This window comes from Rhineura floridana, chromosome 12 (genome assembly GCF_030035675.1).
Source record: "Rhineura floridana isolate rRhiFlo1 chromosome 12, rRhiFlo1.hap2, whole genome shotgun sequence".
In the NCBI taxonomy this organism is placed as follows: domain Eukaryota; kingdom Metazoa; phylum Chordata; class Lepidosauria; order Squamata; family Rhineuridae; genus Rhineura; species Rhineura floridana.
In genome coordinates this window covers 43,509,843-43,527,785 of record NC_084491.1, presented here as the reverse complement: position 1 = coordinate 43,527,785, position 17,943 = coordinate 43,509,843, and the positions used below count along the sequence as shown (strand labels likewise).

Below are 17,943 nucleotides of genomic sequence, written 5' to 3'. Positions count from 1 at the left end.
TATATATTTTAGTATTCCTAATTTTATATATTTTATGCCTCCTAATGGTTTTATTGTAAATTGTATATTCTGTCATTTGTGTAATTTGTGTATTGTGTTCATAGTATGTTGGCTGGTCTATGACCGAAATAAATACATTCATTCATTCAGTTCAAGGAATTTGCCCTATTTTGGATGCAGGCTGAGCAACTGCAGACAGAAGCTGGAAGGGCATTTTCACACATTCAGTCACTCAGAGGGCATCAATGGCCACTCTCTCAGATGCAGACTTCCCGATGAGCGAAATTTCATATTTGGATGCAAACACAACAACTATTTGCACAGAAAGCACCCAAGGCAAAATTTAATTCTTAGGAAACTTTGCTCACACACAGTATTTTAAAAGAATGAGAATTTATTTTTGCGAAAATAAGAGATACAGCCTAACCAAGTGCATTTTTTTAAATACTATTAACAGTATTGCTTGGGAAAGTTTTGAATTTTTATACTGATGTTTGTTTTTGACAGTAATGCCAGAAAATATACAACTAAATCAAAGAGTATTAGTGTATGTTTGACAAAAATACTATACATAACTAAAAAAAAAAATCCCATTTAGGCATGCATGCTAGAGGGTCACAAGCATCTTCCTCCCCTCTAGCCAAAAAAGAAATAAATAAAAACCCAAACAACACAGAAGCACAACTGAGGCTCAAGAGACCATGATGGGTTTAGGCTAGAATAAAAGAACTGAATTTACCATATTGCAGCAGAAGTGACAGAAAGATTAAGACGAGACACATTTTACAGCAGCTGCAATTGCTGTCAATTTTGTTGCAGCTGAAAATGAACAGAGGGTCTGAATACTTTTATCTACTGAAAAAACAAAAACACTTCACCCTGTGAAGCTGAAAGTGCAGACAAATGCTTTAAAAAAACCCAGCAATTTGAGACACTGTGCAGACAACGCATTTAGACTCCAATTGCTACTGAGATTGCTAATGTGCAGAAGGAACCACTGGGAAGATACACTGAAGTCACACTGAAGCCATCTGAAACAATTTAGTCACAGGTTATTTTGAAAAATGGCACCCAAGGTTCCAATTCCATCCACACTTTTTATCCCAGAAGTCCCACCTCTAGATGTTTCAGAATAGGGAGAATGAGCGTTACAGACATTGATAGCATTTTAAACACACAAACGTCAAGAGTATGTGTGATGTCATTAAAAAAAACAACAGATGCCATCCAACCTACCAAAAAGCTCATCACAGATTTGTAGTTAAGGCTATTCCAGAAACAAATCTGCCATTTTGTAATTAAGCAACTATGTTTTCTTGTAATATTCTATGAATTCCACAGAACTGCAGGAACAGATTGTTATTTTAATATTGGGGCCACTGATTCTCACACAAAAATAAACAAACTGGGGGGAAACTGCCTTCCTCCACCCAGGCTCCCTGCTTTGTCCCCTAGAGCCCAGCCAGGACCTCACCATGTAGTGTTCACAGCCTTCAGCCCAATTTCTCCACCCACCCACACCATGCCCGACAGCATCGGAGTGGTGTATGCAGGTTTTGGGAACACTTGGGACTTCTTGCCACAATGAATGTGACAACTGGCCATCCTCCCAAATTTGAGATGATGAATGTGGGCAGAAATTATCCCAGCAGTGGAACACCAATCCTCACCCCCTCTCCAGCTCCTGGACAGACAGGAAGGCCATCTTGGCACTTGCATGCCCTGGGCACCTGCAGCATCTTTGCTGCCTGGGGCCAATCTGGCAAAAACACATACACCCTGCTATGTGGGGGAGTTGAATGCTGTTGCTGCTCGACTGTGCTTCAAGCACCTTCCAGAGGCAGCATCCAACCCAGCTCGCCCCCCACAGAAAAGGCCAGGAGGAAAGTTTTGAATATTTCTGTATGAAGGCTCTAGGGGCACCTTCAAGCAGTGGCCCCCTCTCTTTGCCTGAGCACTTGCCAGGAGCGTAGAAGTGTGGAAGAGGCTGGCGACTGCATTTTTCGGCTTGAAAAACAAGGCTAGCCCCTCTCCCTACCTAGAAAGGCTGCCTTTAAATGGTTTTCTTAAAAAATAAAATAAATAAGTCAATGCTGCCAGCTGGATGAAATATGGCATCGGGCCTGATGAAGCCAACGGAGCAGAGGGCTTCCACCCCTGCGACAGCGTATTCCCAGAAATACTTACCTTTGTTTCTCCACTGCATTAAAATATATATTGAATTTCTAAACTTCGCCATCTAAAGAGTTTTTTTAAAAAAAAGTTAAATATAGAAAGGGTACAGACAGAGGCATGGAATGATTTCCTGAGAAGTTTTAATCACTTAAATTGTTAGGAAAGTCTTCTTATGATACTGCAGGCTCTCTTGCTCTTAATATAAAAATCAAGGGACTCCATGAAAGCAGCTGGAAAAATTAACACATTCTTCAGTACGAATTATCAAGTCATCCAGCAAATTTGCTTCACTCTTAATGTCTAAACAGGCTGAATGTTTCTTTAATACAACAAGTATTGAAAAGCAACATTTATTCCAGTAGCAAAACACTGTCACCAATATTTTCACGTGCCGTTCAGCTTCCTACTCCATAGTGCTCTTTCATGGGATTACTACCACAACCACCTTGGGGTGCTCTCTCGCTCTCGCTCTCATATTAACACTCTACAAAAATACCAACATTCATTTTAAAATATAACCAAAGCGGCACCATTTTTTTCCTTACATAATAAACTACCATGATTTTTTTGTTTCTTTGTTTAAAAGCGTGGCACTTTTTTGCCTAAACCCTGAGGGAAAGGTTAATACAATTGAAACAAAGCCACTTCTCTCAAAATACATACTGCAGGTGATTTTTTATAAAACGATCTTTTTTTAAAAAAAAGTAACTGGTGCAGTTACTCTTTACAAGCTCTCTGTAAAAAACAATTTCTTAAAAAGGAAAGAACCACCTAATTTTCCCCCAAGGAAAGGTATGCAAAATCCCACTCTGAATACTTGGTTAGTGGCGGGAGGGACGCCATTTGCCATCTCGGTAGTTTTCCCTCCGGTTATCATAATCGTGACTCCAGCCTCCATAGTTCCTATCATCGTGGCAATACTCCTCTCGACTCCCCCTGAAATGATGCTCCAAGCCATAGTCGCCAAGTCGCTGCTGCTCCCGGCTATAATGCCTGCTGTCAGCCTGATACGGATGAGAGCTCACTCGGGTCTTACGCTGGGCTGATACAGTCTCTGGGTGCCACTGCATTGGTGGGGTTGACGGCTGGGTAAATGAGTAACTCTGCTGGTGTCCTGGCGAAGCAAAGCCAGACTGCTCAGAGTGCAGAGAGCTGGGCCTGCCACTGTACTGCGGCTGTTGCCACATATTATTCATCTGCAAAGAGAAAGCACTTCTGTTCGGAAGAGGCATGGACAATATATTAAATCTCTTAACCACTCTTCCCTATAAGGTCCCAGGGTGGCTATGTAATAATATAACAGTACAGCAATATAAAAACATTAAAATCAGTTAAAACAATTTAACATCGAAAGAACAGGGCAGGTTATAAAAAACATATCTCAGGTTGAAGTTGTAGTCCAAGTCCAGCAACATCTGGACGGTCACAACGTCTTTACTGGGACAATACACACCAACATTCCATAATTTTAGATTTCTTAGTCTAAAGAGGATGTTCCTACCAGAAATCCATAACAAGAGCCCAGGGTCTTTCGTCTGAAATTTGTGCTGCCGCACCCATTTGCAACCCTTTCCTGCCAATTTCCCATTTGTACAAAGAAGTCTCACCACTGCTTGTCTCTGGAGGTTATCTGGAGACGAGAAAGATCTCTGCACAGTTGGCAACCCTGTTGACACGCTATCCACATTCCTGTCATACCTGCTAAGCCAAGACCAGAAATCAATTGCAGAGGAGAGATTATGGAATTTTGCACTAACAGTAATTCACAAGTTACATCAGCAGTCAACCTCTAAACACTGGCACTATTAGCTTTATGACTGTAGCTGCATTTTTGTCATTCTCCAAGGAGCTCAAAGCAGCACACAGTTCTTCCTTTGTTCAGCTTTTGACCTCACAGCAAGGCAGAGAGATAGGTTAGGCCGAGTGACTGAGATAATGATTGGCCCAAGGTCACCTGGTGAATTTTGTAACTGAGTGGGGGATCTGAACATGGGTCTCCCTAGTCCTAGCCAAACACTTCTAGCATAACTTTGCACTCATGTCCTGCTTGTGGGCTCCCCATAATGGGCATCTGGTTGGTCACTGTGAGAACAGGATGCCAGACTAGATGGGACCCCTTGGGCCTGGTCCAGCAGGCTCTTCTTATGTTCATAACCACTATACCATACTGATGTAATTTTAAAGTTTTTATACAAGTTTTCTTTTGATCCGTCATCATAAACTAATTGAGATTGAACAGATATACTTTTTTTTATTCTAAACAGAGTACAACTGAGCGATCTGTTTTCAGTTCATCTTCAATTTTATAACTGACACACTTGTCAAAGCAACACAAAAGTGCAGATCACAAGCCTCAGAAGGTTTCTAATAATAGCTTCTTTATTCTAACTCTGCATCTCAATTTAGAAGATTCTGAAAAGATTTTCAGCTTTCCCGAAGGGAAACTAATTTACTTATCCATCTGTTGCTTTAGAAACAAAATTTCAGATGTGCCACATCAAAGTTCTCAGAAGTATTTTTTTCGTAGCCGCTCTAGAAAGAAAAACTGGTAACAGTAATATCCTGTCTCAGCAGTAGCATTTAGTTCATTTTATTTTGCTTCCATTTGCAGGCAAACAACAAGCATAAAGTGAAAAAGGAGGCTCATTCATAGGCTGCTTTTATCACGCCCACTTCAGAAAGCAGTCAGAGAAGTTATCACATGGTAAAGCGGCAGTGAACACTAGCACACTAAGCACAAGCAAGCTCCACAAAGTTCAGTGTATCCGTTCCCTAATAAGCTGTAATTCTAAATGCATTTAAACAGTTTAACACAGACTTCCCCAACCTGGTGCCCTGCAGATCTTTCAGATAGAGTTATAGTCCAAAATATATGGAGGACACCAGATTAGGGAAGGTGGGTTTAATAGAATATTAAGAGCTTACCTGTTATTGGCAGTTGCTGCTGGCAGTTGTTGTATACTGGAGGGGCTTCCATTAGCAGATCCATGTTGTGAATAAGGTGAACTGCCATCTTGAGATGCATGACTGCTCCCTAAAGGTAAAAGGACGTCTGAAGAATTACTAAAACAAGTCATCATTCCCAAAGTAAATGACAAGACGCAAGGTGCTAGCAGATGTAAACCATGGCACATTACTTAATGGGCTCTGGAGTATCACACCAGAGAACCATTAAGACATACAAACAGATTTCCAAAACAAGTGTTGCAACCTACTGGAATACCCAGTGGTGAAGATGCAATCGAGATGCAACACTAAGAACACTTCCAAGTAAACTGCAGTCTCATGACAGATGAAACTCTGCTTTCCTAAAGTAAAAAGTCTTGAACACTATTTCGAACAATCCAAATATGACCAGCACAGTAAGAACAAGGGTGCTATCATTTCCTTTTTTTAAAAAAAAAAAAGATGCTTAGGAGTTCAGACTAAATCCAGGCTAGCTAAGACTCAGCTCCAGAACCAACTTGAGTGCTGGGGCCCAGTCTAGGGACAATCTGAAGTGATAAACACAATGCTTCTAGGCATGTGCAGAGTGCATTTGTCTGATCACAGGAGCTCAGAACACACACAGCTCTGCTGTCAATTGCAAATGGCAGGGCATCCCTTCTCAAAACAGATGGGTCATCCCAAGCAATTGGAAAAACCCTCCTGAGAAGTACATTTCAGCATCTTCAACTATACAATTCACATTCATACAGCATTTAATTCAAAAGTGTATTTTTAAGATCCCAGCAGACTGTTCAACAACTATTTGAAAGCAACATCCAAATGAGTTAACTACTCAAGTTAGCACACAAATGTGCAGCTACGCTATGATTGCATGAGCTGCTTACATGCTCAGGGTCTAATCCAATGTAGTTAATCAATGTAGTGAAATTGCACATACACAAAAACAGCTTTAGCCATCAGAATTTAAAGCATAATGAGAGCTGAAACCCCTTCAGTTTTGCCTAGATGATGTTGGTTGTTTTAAACATTTTGTGGATACCTGATCGAAACTGAATTTTGAGAGGTCTCCCAAAAAGTTTGATCCCATTAAGTAGACTCATGCCATAGGGGACAGATTCTTCATGTTTGAAATTCACAAATGCAAACTGCTTTGGTTTCCCATCCCTGTCCTTCGGAATCTTTACTTTAATGACTGGACCTGCCTGCAAACCAAAAAACAAAATAAAATGTTAAAATAAAAGAAGAAGCAACTTTCCCCTGAACTTAAATTTAACTGCAATGAAGCTGTGATCCAAGGCAAACCTTTAGTTCCATCCAAGTACAGTAGGTTGTGACCAATCAAATGAAAGACATGCACTTTAAGGTAGGCTCTATGACATTTTACAGGTCTACTCTCCAAAAGACTGGAGAGCAGGACACAGCCCTAGACTCACCAAGGAGGTGGAGAAGGTTCAAACCAGGTAATGGTCAGATTAACACAGGTAAGAGGAAGGGGCTTCAGCCAACACTTCAGGTGAGCACCATAAAGGCAGAAAAGTGCATCCCCCCATGTGCATCTAGAGCCATCAGCTCTGGGTCTGGATGGGTGACTACCTGGCAACCACAAGTACACCACCTGAAGGCAGGATAGAAATGTAAATCAAATGAAAGGGGGGTGGGAGTTTGTTCGATATTCTCCAAGGGAGAAACCAACATTAATGGATTCAGTGGAATTCATGTCAACATGGAACAGAAAGTTGCTAACATGCATTGCAAACCTACTTCCAGTCATGAGCATGCACCAAGAGAAGCAAGAGCAACCTCATTCTTTATCACACATCAACCCCACTGATTTCAAGTATGGAAGGCATGTTGAAGCATTCCATCCATCAAGTCCACCACCTCACAGCTCAGAGATGGTCAGCTGCACCAGTCTTTCTACAAATCCATTCTTAACTTTCACACTGGGGAGGGGGGCATCACAAAATTGGACAAGATACTGAGAAGCAGAGGATGGCAGAGCCAGTCAGGGAGCCCACAAGCACAGCATGAAGGCTCCCCAACAACCTGGCACTGAGGCCGCAGCTCAATGGTATACCACCTGCCTTGCATGCAGAAGGCCACAGCTTCAATCCCAAGCATCTCCAGGTAGGTGTGGAAGAGACTCCTGGCCTGAAACCATGGAGAGCCGCTGCAAGTCAGTCCAGACAATACTGAGCTAGATGGACCAAAGGGTCTGACTCAGTACAAGGCAGCTTCCTGTGTTCCTCTGAGAAGTTCCCACTGAGCCATTATGGCCAATACAACAATCCTCCAGGAGTCTGTCTCGCCCCCTTTGAATGTCACCTAAATTGGTGGCCATCACCACATCTCATGGCATCAAATACCATAAACCTGTGCCTTATTAAGGTGTATCTTCTTTCGTCTGTGTTCTAAACACAAGTTCATTTCATCAGATGATCTCGAGTTCTAGTGTTACGAAAGTGGGAGGAAATTTTCCCTAGACAGTTTTGTTACATCATCTATCATATGTCCCTTTAGCTCCCTTTCTATCCTACACAGAGAAGCCCAGGCGCTTGAAGTGTTCTGACCTCCAATCATATCCTTGTCAACCCCTTTCCACCTCTACGTTGTCTTTTTTTTTTTTTTAAGATGGAGCAGCCAGAGACCAGTACGCAAGATATTCCAAATGCAGCTGCACCATAAAGACATTACAATTCTGGCTATCTCTCATATTTCACATGCTTTCATAGTAATCCGACATGGAATTTGCCATTTTCACCACTATCTCACACTGATCCGGCATTCTTGTCTGAGCTCTCTGCCACTACCCCAAAGATCTCTTTCCTGAACAGGCACAGCCTATCAGTGTTTATGTAAAGTTAGGCATCCTCCCCCCTCAAAAAAAGTAGGTCACTTTGTACTTCCTTACAGTTGATGGACATTTGCTAATTTGTTGCCCTTTCACCCAGCATGAAGCAATTCTTCAGTTCTTTACATTCCTTTTAGGTTTTCCCCCTCCTGAACAACTTGATGTGACTGCAAATTTGGATAACTCACTACTCATCCCTGGCTCCAGATCATTTATAGCACCAGTCCAGATAGATATCCTTGGGAGACCGCTGCTTGCTTCTGTCCACTGAAAGATCTCCCCATTGCTATGAAATGAAATGGACTGCCGTCAAGTAGATCCCAACTTATGGCAACCCTATGAATAGTGTTTTCATGGTAAGTGGTATTCAGAGCGAGTTTACCATTGCCTTCCTCTGAGGCTGAGAGGCTGTGACTGGCCCAAGGTCTCCCAGCGAGCTTCAGGGTTGTGTGGGGATTCGAACCCTGGTCTCCCAGGTCATAGCCCAACACTCTAACCACTGCACCACACTGGCTCTCTCTCCATTGCTATACCTGCTCCCCATTCTTTAACTACTTACCAAACCATAAGAGGACAATAATCTCATTCCATGGCTTCTAAGGCTGGAATCCAGTGTCTACTCAAAAGTAATTGGGTTTAATGGGTAAGTGTGTACTGGATTGCAGCCTAAGGAGTATTTGGTAAGAAGGTTTGTCAATAGGTTTTTTTTTTATTAATGAAAGCATATTACTCCTAACCATATCTTGTTGACATTCTCAACTTTTAAAAGATTGCAAGGCAGGCCTTCCCTTTGCAGTTCTGCTCAATCCTAAACCTAATTTGAAAAGTAGTTTAGTGCTGGAGACGACTCACCCTTGCTAAAACACTAAAGGTAGTCTCAAGACTTCTAATAATTCTAGCTTTAATAATGTTTCCCACAAATTTATCTGAGACTGGAATTTGATTAATAGGCTTGCAAGTCCCAGTCTCCTCCTGGATCCCTTTTTGAAAAACCGTTATTATATGAACTAACTTTCACTTCTCTAATAAGAAGACAGATTTTGGTGACAAGTTGCATATTTTAATTAGAAAACCAAGTTTCATTTGAGTATATGGCATCTAAACCCAGTGACTTGTTAGTTTTTAACCTGATAGCTAGTTCTAGGAACTTGCCTTTTATCACCTCTGTGTGACCTAATTCTTCAGATGCCTTCCCTGAAAAAAGTGGTCTAGCCATAGGTGGCTAACATTTTGCACACCTAAGATAAATGATTCACAGGGTCGCCATAAGTCGGAATTGACTTGAAGGCACGTAACAACAACAAAGTTAAACGCAAAGAACCAACCACTTCTCTGCAATCTCTCGATCAGTCATTCGTTCACCCTGCTGTCATCTAACAATCCAACTATCTCCTCATCTGACTTTCTCCTTCTGATGTATTTGAATAATGTTTTACTGTTGGGCTTAATGTTCTCAGCACTATGCTGCTCTACTTCACTTTCTGCTTGCTTTATTGTCAAGTTAACACTTGTTTTGCCAGAGCTTGTGCTCAATGGGGCAAGATTTCCATGTTCCAAAGGAAGCCTTGCCCGATGGATAACATCCTTCTGGGCTTTTGGGTACCTTTCCTGCCTGTGGTATGCAGTCTGCCTGAGCATCTATTATCCTTATTTCAAATAAACCCCAAACATCTCAGAGAAAGCTGAACTTTACTTTTTACATTTGCACTTATTTATTTTCAACTCTTTAGAAGTTTCCTTAAAAAAAAAAATCAAATGAGAAGTGGCAACTTTCCACTTACATATATGTTGAACCTGATTATCTACAACTTCTGCATCTTGAACCAGGGTTCTGCTGCCATTCAGAATTAGGTCTAGGCTTGCTCTGGTCAACTCCATGACTAACTGTCCCAAGGCAACTGTTCACTAGCTACAAATATTGCCTCTTTGTTTTGACCTGAAATACTCCTAAATAGACTGGGTAAGTGTAGCTGAAGCCACCAATTTTTACAACTTTCCCAATTTCTTCCTTCCTCTTGAAGCCACGCTTGGCTTGTTGGCTCAGGGGGCGAGAAGGTGTCTCCAAAACTAAATTAGCTGTCAGGACTGGTATGTCCACCCACAGTGACGCTACAGAGGAGGTTCTCTCTCTTAGGATTTTCCATGTTACTGGACTTCCCTTGACTGGCTATGCCGTCGCCAGTGAGCCCTTCCTCTCTACATATAGGGGACACCGCAGTTGCAAGTTGCCCCCGTATTGCAACCCAGTGCCCACCACCTCTATGCAGGTAGGTGCGGGTGCTCTGGTCTCGTCAGCTTTAAAAACAAAACCCGTAAAGTTTCACTGCTTGTTTTTAAGCCCTGCTGCTTTTCTTTCCTCGCGCTGTTCTCCCCATCATCAGCAGGAGGTTCCCTTTTGGGGGCGGAAAAGCAGCTAATGGGCGCCGCTCCATTACCTGCCACTTCTGTTTATTTCTGAAGAATCCACACCTTGCCTCGTCGCAGAGGGGAGCGGCAGGCAAGCAGAGGCGCCTGGAGGACTTTCGCCTTGCGAGCGAAAACCCGACCAAAGAAAGGAAACCGCCAGAGAAGGGTTCTGACAAAGGGATGGAGGCAAGAGCGTGGAGAGCAGCAGGGAAGACGGACAAAGCGCGAGCGAACCCGCTCCTCTTTCTTTCTCTTTCTCTTCCCAGGATCCGATTTCGCACCCAGGAGCCACCCAAAATGCACGGCGGCGCGTGAAAGGAGGACTCAAGCCCCCCCGCCGCCTCTGGGCATGTGCAGAGTGCCCGCTCATAAACCGCGGGCAAAGCGGCACGCGTAAGGCGGAAGGGGCGAGACTCCCTTTCCCTCGCGCGCCCCCTGCCAGGTAGGCCCGTCCTGAGCCCCGGCACCTTTCCGTCGAGGCAAGCCAGGCAGCGGCGGCGACAGCACCACCTGCGGCCCCGTTACCTGGTGGAAGAGCTCGAAGAGCAGCTCCTCGGTGACTTTGGGGTCAAGGTTACCCACGAAGAGGGTCCGGTCCGCCTCGGCCGCCGCCGCTCCCATCGCCTCAGTTCGCCGGCTGCTGGACTACGGAGGCGCGCGCCCGGCCAGGCGGGAGGAGGAGAGCCGCTCCGCGCCGATTGGACTGAGGGCCTCGGGGCCCCCGAGTGCGCAGGCGCCGATCCGGGCTTTCCGCATGATGACGCGGGGCTGCCGGCCTCGCGAGGCCCAGGCGCGCCTCCCCGAGTTACGCAAGCCTTCGCCTGCTTAACTGCGCAAGCGCTGGCTCTACAAGCTGTGATTGGGTATTATTGAGCGCGCGTCAGATACAATATATAAATTATTAACATTATATGATGTTAACATTAAATGGTTTTTAATCACATATTTCTTCTGTCATAACGACTGAAGGGAAAACATATTTCGCTTCCCTGGCAACTAAATGGTGACGGCAAGCGAGAAGGGACAAACCGAGAGACTAACCGCTCCTTTTCCCCTTCCCTAAGGAAAACGGCGGCTCCGCCCACAACCTGGATGCAGCGCCCCTTCCCTCCGCCCGTTTGCTATAGAATGTGTGTCAGGACTACTTGTCCCTAGCGAATTCTACTCGTTGTGTCTCTCTAAGAGTCCCTGATCTGTCTGTGACTTCTGCTTAAAAGCAACCCAGGCTAGAGCAAGGACTCATGCAGAGACATATAGAAGGCAGCCTGCTGGGTGTGGGAGTAAGTGGCTGGGCCCAAGAGGTGGTGGTGGTGTGGATCATCATAAGACAGTCCCTGCCATGAGGCTTACAATCTAAAAGGAAAGGGCACAAAAGGAAAATACAGTGGGAGGGCGAAGGAAATAAGCAATCTCAGGTACAGTACAAGTTCTTGGTTACAATAAGTTATTTTGATGAACTCAGAAAAGTTCAAGGACAGAAAGAGCCAAATGTTGCTGGTTCCTCGCTGTGCTGATGGAGTGGCTCAGCCTTCATATCTCCTCTCCCCCGCGACAGCCTGATGAAATCCTGGCTGCTGCCAAGTGGCAGTTGATGGAGGGAGCAGTTGATAGTTTCCAAAATGAACTAGAACGCAGCAAATGCGCAAGTGAACTAAAATCGATTTAATTCAGCCATGAGCAACAGAATCTGTTCATCGTGTTCTTTTGCACTGTAACTGGCCCACTGAGTTAGAGAGAGGTTGATTCTTCCTCTACTAAGGACTCCCTCACCTGTTGCTTGTCTTTCCAGTTTTACGATATAGTTATTTATCCATTAATTAATTGTGAATGCTTTTTGCTTTAGTAATTTTACATAAATCACTCTGTGAGATTCACCACACATAAAAAAACCCAATTGAATCGGGGGGGGGGGAGAGACTGCAGCATCAGGTTCAAGTGTGTTCATCGTAACACATTTACGGAGTTCCTGCACACTAACTGCAGTGACATCCACACCATACATCCCCCCAAAGAATCCTGGGAACTGTAGTTTACCCCTCACAGAACTACTGTTCCCAGCACCCTTCCCAAACTACAGTTCCCTGGTTTCTTGGGGTGAGGGGAGCCATGTGCTTTTCCATGTAAAGTGTGGATGCAAGAAAATATTTCTTTGTATTTTTCTTTTCCTTAATAAAGATTATTTAAAAAGAAAACAAAGAAAATAGTGTGGCTTTGATTCACCTTTAAACCTCAGAAGGAGAAAATAGTTTTTACTTCTTTTTCTCCTGCATTGGTAAAGTTGAACTTATTGATGTCGATCTAAAAGTTCCCTCCCCCTCCCTGGGCTAATAACAGCTTGTAGCCGGAAGAGGGGGTGGTATTTGCAGCAGGGCCAAGGATTTCAAAACTGCCGCCATGTCCCAATCCCGATTCCCCTACTCCACACACACACTGCTTTTATTTAAGAGCGTGTGTGTTGTGGGAGGGGACTAGGCCTGGTATGTGCAACCACACTTTTAAAGTCACATCTAGTTTGGTTCGCAGGGTACCATTCCTCTGTACAAAGACACTTGTTGCAGCCCCATCCTTTGGTTGCTGATTCTTCACTTCTGGAACAGGGCCTCACAAGGGCCTCTCCACTTCCTCACAAGGGACAGAGAAAATAACCCTGAATACTTTGCCTTTCGTCTGTTTCCAGGCTAAGCTCTCAGAGAGCTTAGAGAAAGCCAGAAGCATCTTCCTGGAACGGACAGCAGTGAGGAAGTGGCTAATCTTGATTTATTGTACTTTCTGAATATATGTTGTTTTATTATACTCAGCTGCCAACACTTTCTCCACTTTACTCATGTGATACATATTTGTATGAACTTCGATCATGCCCTCCCCCCTTGACACTTGGGGCTGCTTCCAGCGTTCTCTGTCCGCTAGTACTAAGGCTCTTGCACTAGCAGATGGGTGAGTTTTAATGGTGCACAACAGAGGAATTGAATGCAACAGCTGCGAGCATGGAAACTTGTACAACTAAGTTCACAATCTATTATGCAACAAAGTTATAAGGGGTGGTATTCAATGCTAGTGCCACTCCGTGTAGATCCATTAAAATAATGGGCATAACTAACATAGGTTAATTAATTTCAGTGGGTCTACTTTGAGCAAGACTTAGTTGAATATCACCCTGGCAACCTGCTGATGCATTCTCTTGATCAACTGTGTTCTGCTGGTACAAAACATTTCACCAGCAGAACATCTATAGTGCTCACTTACCTTACCTTAGTACTACACCCCGCCCCTCTGGGAAAAAAATTGGGTTGCCGTCAGTAAGGGGCCCAAAGAGATGCTTTTACCTTGGTGATAAACAGAGCTTGCCTTTTTATCTTCCTGGCATAGCAAGACTGCAGCAATGATAGTAACATGTGGGGGATGAGAAGAATAGTCTCCCTGATGTGCTATATTTCAGTGTTCAGGGAATGCAGTGTTTTGGGTTTGTGAGTTGTTTTTTAACAAAGGGGAACATCCAGAAAGTTGAAACTCTCGCCTGTGGTCCGAAGGGGTACAGCCCATTCTATTACCTAAGTATTTTGCTACTACATTCTTCTGCATGTGAAAAGATGAAGGCAGTTTGGTGGGTGATTTATAATCGCCACTGGCTACACAAACCACAAAATCTGACCTACTGGATGACTTGCAGTATGCCACCAAGGACTTCTAACTCCCATTTTTTTAACAGTAGCAATAATAAGAAGCACCCTGCAGAGCTGGATCGGGCCAGTGGCCCATCTAGTCCAGCATCCTGTTTGCACAGTGGCCAACTAAGTGCCCTTTCTGGGAAGCCCACAAGCAAGACCTGAGTACAAGAGCGCTCGTCCCGTTTGTGATTCCCTGCAACTGGTATTCAGAAGCAGACTGCCTCCAACAGTGGAGATAGAACGTGATTTTCCCTAATCCCCTTTTGAAGTCATTCAGGATGGTGGCTACCTCTTGCAAGAGCAAGTTCCACGGTTTGACTATGGGCTGTGTGAAGGAATCCAACATTCAGCTTTATTGGAGGCCCACGATTTCTAGAGAGGAAGAAAAAAGCCGCCTCTATCCAGTTTCTCCACACTATGCAAAATGTTGTTTTGCAGATTTGTATTGGTCTATACAAGTCATCCCAGTCTATGGCTGATGGGGTACAGTAGATAATTGGCTATGTGCCTCCTATGCGCTTCCTCCAGCCACTCTTTTTCACCTGCCTCTGGCTGGCGGACCTTGGGGTTCCCATCAAACTACAAAGTCGATCCCGCTAGACTGAAGGCTGCCTACAACTACTAAAAATGTAAATGTACTGCCTTCAAGTCGATTCCGACTTATGGCGACCGTAGGAATAGGGTTTTCATGAGGCTGAGAGGCAGTGACTGGCCCAAGGTTACCCAGTGAGCTTCATGGCTGTGTGGGGATCCGAAGCGTGGTCTCCCAGGTTGTTGTCCAACACCTTAACCACTACGCCACACTGGCTCTCACAACTACTAAAGTACACAAGAAAGTCAATAAATGTGCATGAATACTAAGGCTGTAATGCAGAGGGAGCCTTTTTACACACCGCAGCTGCTGATGTATATTTTAAATTGTTATTAGTGATAGGCGAGATCTCAATGGCTATCTCGCTGTGCCACCTTCCCCAGGTAAGACACGAGCTGCAATTGGACCCTGAATCGAGTGAGGAAGGAAAACATGATCCAAACACAATAGAACTTTGATCAAAGGTTCCAACTGCCCCAAAGAAGCTCCCAGTCCAACCGAGAGTGCAACCTTGGTCAGAAAGACAACTTTATTCAGGAAACAGCAACAAATTATAGATCAACATGGCATGGCAAGCAGTAACATTGCAAAAGACAGAGTCATCAAACGAGGATGTAAACAGACGTAATATAGGGAACATACGTGTTCAAAAGAAGCGGAAGGTGAGGTCTCATCCTTTCTGTCTTCCTGTTCTTGTTAGATCTTACCCTAATGTTATCATCCCTTCAAACAGACACTTTGTGACCAGTAGTTAAATGCATCATTGAACTCGTCTCTAAAAGGAACATTCTCTGTCTTTGTTCTAGATAAAGTAAGGCAATTACAACAGATTATATGTCATTGCTTTGCCAAGAATTAACACACACTTAGCACAAGCCTAAAAGGTTATTAGGGAGAGAGATATTTTTTATAACAGACATAGACCTCAGAAGAGGGAGAATTTTCCACGCCAACATTAGCTCCTCCCACCCTGGAAAATTGTGTGTGTTTGTTTGTCCCAGCGTATGCTTGAGAAGATTGTATGAGAAAGGGAGTTGCCCTTTCTGGCTTTTCATCTGTGAAATGTTATTAAACTGGCCTGTGTGCCAGGAACTCTAGCCTAGGTCCTGAGCTCTGGAAAGAATTAAGACCAGCCTTTTCTCCAGTGGGTTGAGAAAAACACAAGATTCCTGACAAATAAATTCAAACTTCCCCCTGCCCACTGTCCAAGTCCACCTGCTTCCATTATTGAAGCACAACTATACACTTCAAGGGTGAGCTTTAAGAATACTTCAGCAAAACCAGCAGCAAAAACCACAACTCCTTACATAAACTTACTCAAGACCATAAACCCAACAGTTTCGCAAAGGCTGGTTGGCTAATTACTATTTCATATTCACTATGCTTTCTAAAGATACTGTGAAATCAGATGTGCCAGCCTTAACAGCTGGTTGGGGCAGTGAGTTCACGAACCACCCACTCATTTATACAAGTGCACACAAACATGAAAAGTATACACTAATAGGGAAAAAACCTTGCAGTTTAAGAACATACTTGTAGCCAACAGATATTTCTATCAAACTTTAAAAAGCAGGGAAATTGGGCAGCTATAGTGAATGCGCCAGGGGAGCAGGAGACCTGACCTCCTCTATGAGATATTGTACTGCCCTACAAATTTGTAAAAATGCAAACACAATTTGGGTTGGTCTCTCACAGTCCAATCCACTTCCTGTGTAAAAAAGAGTCACAAATCAAGTCTGAAAAAGCATAGGAAGACTATGCAAAAGACATTGTGTCAGAGGGATGTAGGAATTGCCCCTCCAAAGGCAAGATGTAGGGCATATTGGGAGAGAAGATCCTAGGAAGCTTATTAGGGGAAGGGAACAGATGCTGGAAGAGGTGGAAAAGGCAAACCAAGGTAGGGAAGAAAACAACTGGACTGGCTGCAATTGCAGCCAGAGGGAAAGCAATTAATTCTGGAGGTACTCCCCTCCCCCCCCCCACTGGCTAGCCAGTAAAGGAGCACTGTAGAGCAGCATGCGCTAGTGAAGGGAATCACTTTGCTGCAGACAATTATATATGTAGGTAGGAAAGCCCTACACCCTACAAATAAAAATAGAGAAGAAGTTCTGTGATGAAAAATCCCTAGTGGTAAGGGTCCTGGCAGGCAGTCTGTGAGGCTAAGAGGCCACCTGAGGTTCTTCTGAGGGTCCTAAGGAACCTAAAGAAGGATAAATCTGACCCACTGAAGTATAACACTTTGGCAATCTTAGTAACCCTCCTGTCACAGCTCCTCCTCTTCCTCACCAGCAGGACCTCTTGCTTGCCTGCTTACCAGGCATAGACCAAACGGAGGGCCACGCTAAGGGGGTCAGGTGCCCTCACCCACCACAAATGTCTGATAAAGAAGTGAGAGAACCAACGTGGAAATATGGGCGAGGCCACAGGTGCCTTACAGGCCACCTGCTAAAAGGAATGAAAAATGAAATGGCCTGCCTTCAAGTCGATCCCGACTTATGGCGACCCTACGAATAGGGATTTCATGGTAAGCAGGATTCAGAGGGGGTTTACCATTGCCTCCCTCTGAGGCTAGTCCTCCCCAGCTGGCTAGGGCCTGCTCAGCTTGCCACAGCTGCACAGGCCAGCCCCTTTCCTGTCCGCAACTGACAGCTGGGGGGCAACTGGGCTCCTTGGGACTATGCCGCTTGCCCACGGCTGCACAGGTGGCAGGGCACGTCACCCCTGAGCCACTCACTGTGGGGGTGATCTTTAGCTGGTCCTTGACGCCCAGGAGACACGACCGGGGATTTGAATTCACAGACTCTGGACTCCCAGCCAGGCTCTCCTCCCCACTGTGCTATACCAGTTATAGTGTGTGGAAAAATAGTTGTAGGCAAAAGTGTGGAAGCAGGAGAGCATTTTGGAAAATTGAGGGTAACATCTGGCTCATTTTTAGAAATTGGGAGATTTGAGATGGGGCTCTTGGGATGGCCTGTCAATGGATGGAGTTGCCAACCAAGAATCGAGGATGATTTGGGGGAGCCTGATGTAAAACAAGCCAAGCAAAACTCTCTGAGATGCAAAGAACACTCCTTCTGTCCAGAGGAATTGTCTTCCCAACAGCTGGCTTGGCATCAACACAACCTCCCCTTCACCTCCTCCCAAATGCAGCTACGTCCATTATGCAAATTTGATGTTTTGTTTTGTTTTTTAAAAAATTGGTTCTAAGTCTTGTATTGGTTGCTGGGCTTGGGAAGTATAAGTTGGGTGGGCATTTCCAGTGGCCACTCCCCCTGAAGAGGATTAGGCTGAAATCGAGCTTTTGC

At 44.4% G+C, this 17,943-nt stretch overlaps 1 protein-coding gene across 2 annotated transcripts; it reads right to left on the bottom strand.

Annotated features, from left to right (window-relative positions):
• Positions 1-2,298: 2,298 nt before the first annotated feature.
• On the bottom strand, positions 2,299-11,194 carry RBM7 (RNA binding motif protein 7). 2 transcript variants are annotated; one of them, XM_061592782.1, is made up of 5 exons: positions 10,907-11,194; positions 6,164-6,326; positions 5,101-5,209; positions 3,783-3,876; positions 2,299-3,371 (listed from the first exon to the last, which is right to left on the bottom strand). In XM_061592782.1, exons 1-5 carry the CDS (start codon positions 11,000-11,002, stop codon positions 2,997-2,999), a joined length of 837 nt encoding a protein of 278 aa, XP_061448766.1. In that variant the 5' UTR covers positions 11,003-11,194; the 3' UTR covers positions 2,299-2,996. The 2 variants fall into 2 exon arrangements, with proteins under 2 accessions (XP_061448766.1, XP_061448767.1); XM_061592783.1 differs by having other exon boundaries at positions 3,783-3,873; positions 10,907-11,190.
• Between the last annotated feature and the right edge of the window lie 6,749 nt (positions 11,195-17,943).

What these genes read in the sequence shown, in the direction of transcription:
- RBM7 (XM_061592782.1), bottom strand. Translation starts at nt 11,002, where the DNA reads ATGGGAGCGGCGGCGGCCGAGGCGGACCGGACCCTCTTCGTGGGTAAC. An exon ending in GCAGCAACTGCCAATAACAG is followed by an intron (nt 3,877 to 5,100) that starts GTAAGCTCTTAA and finishes GTCTTGGCTTAG; the next exon opens with CAGGTATGACAGGAATGTGG. An exon ending in ACCTCCAGAGACAAGCAGTG is followed by an intron (nt 3,372 to 3,782) that starts GTGAGACTTCTT and finishes TTCTCTTTGCAG; the next exon opens with ATGAATAATATGTGGCAACA.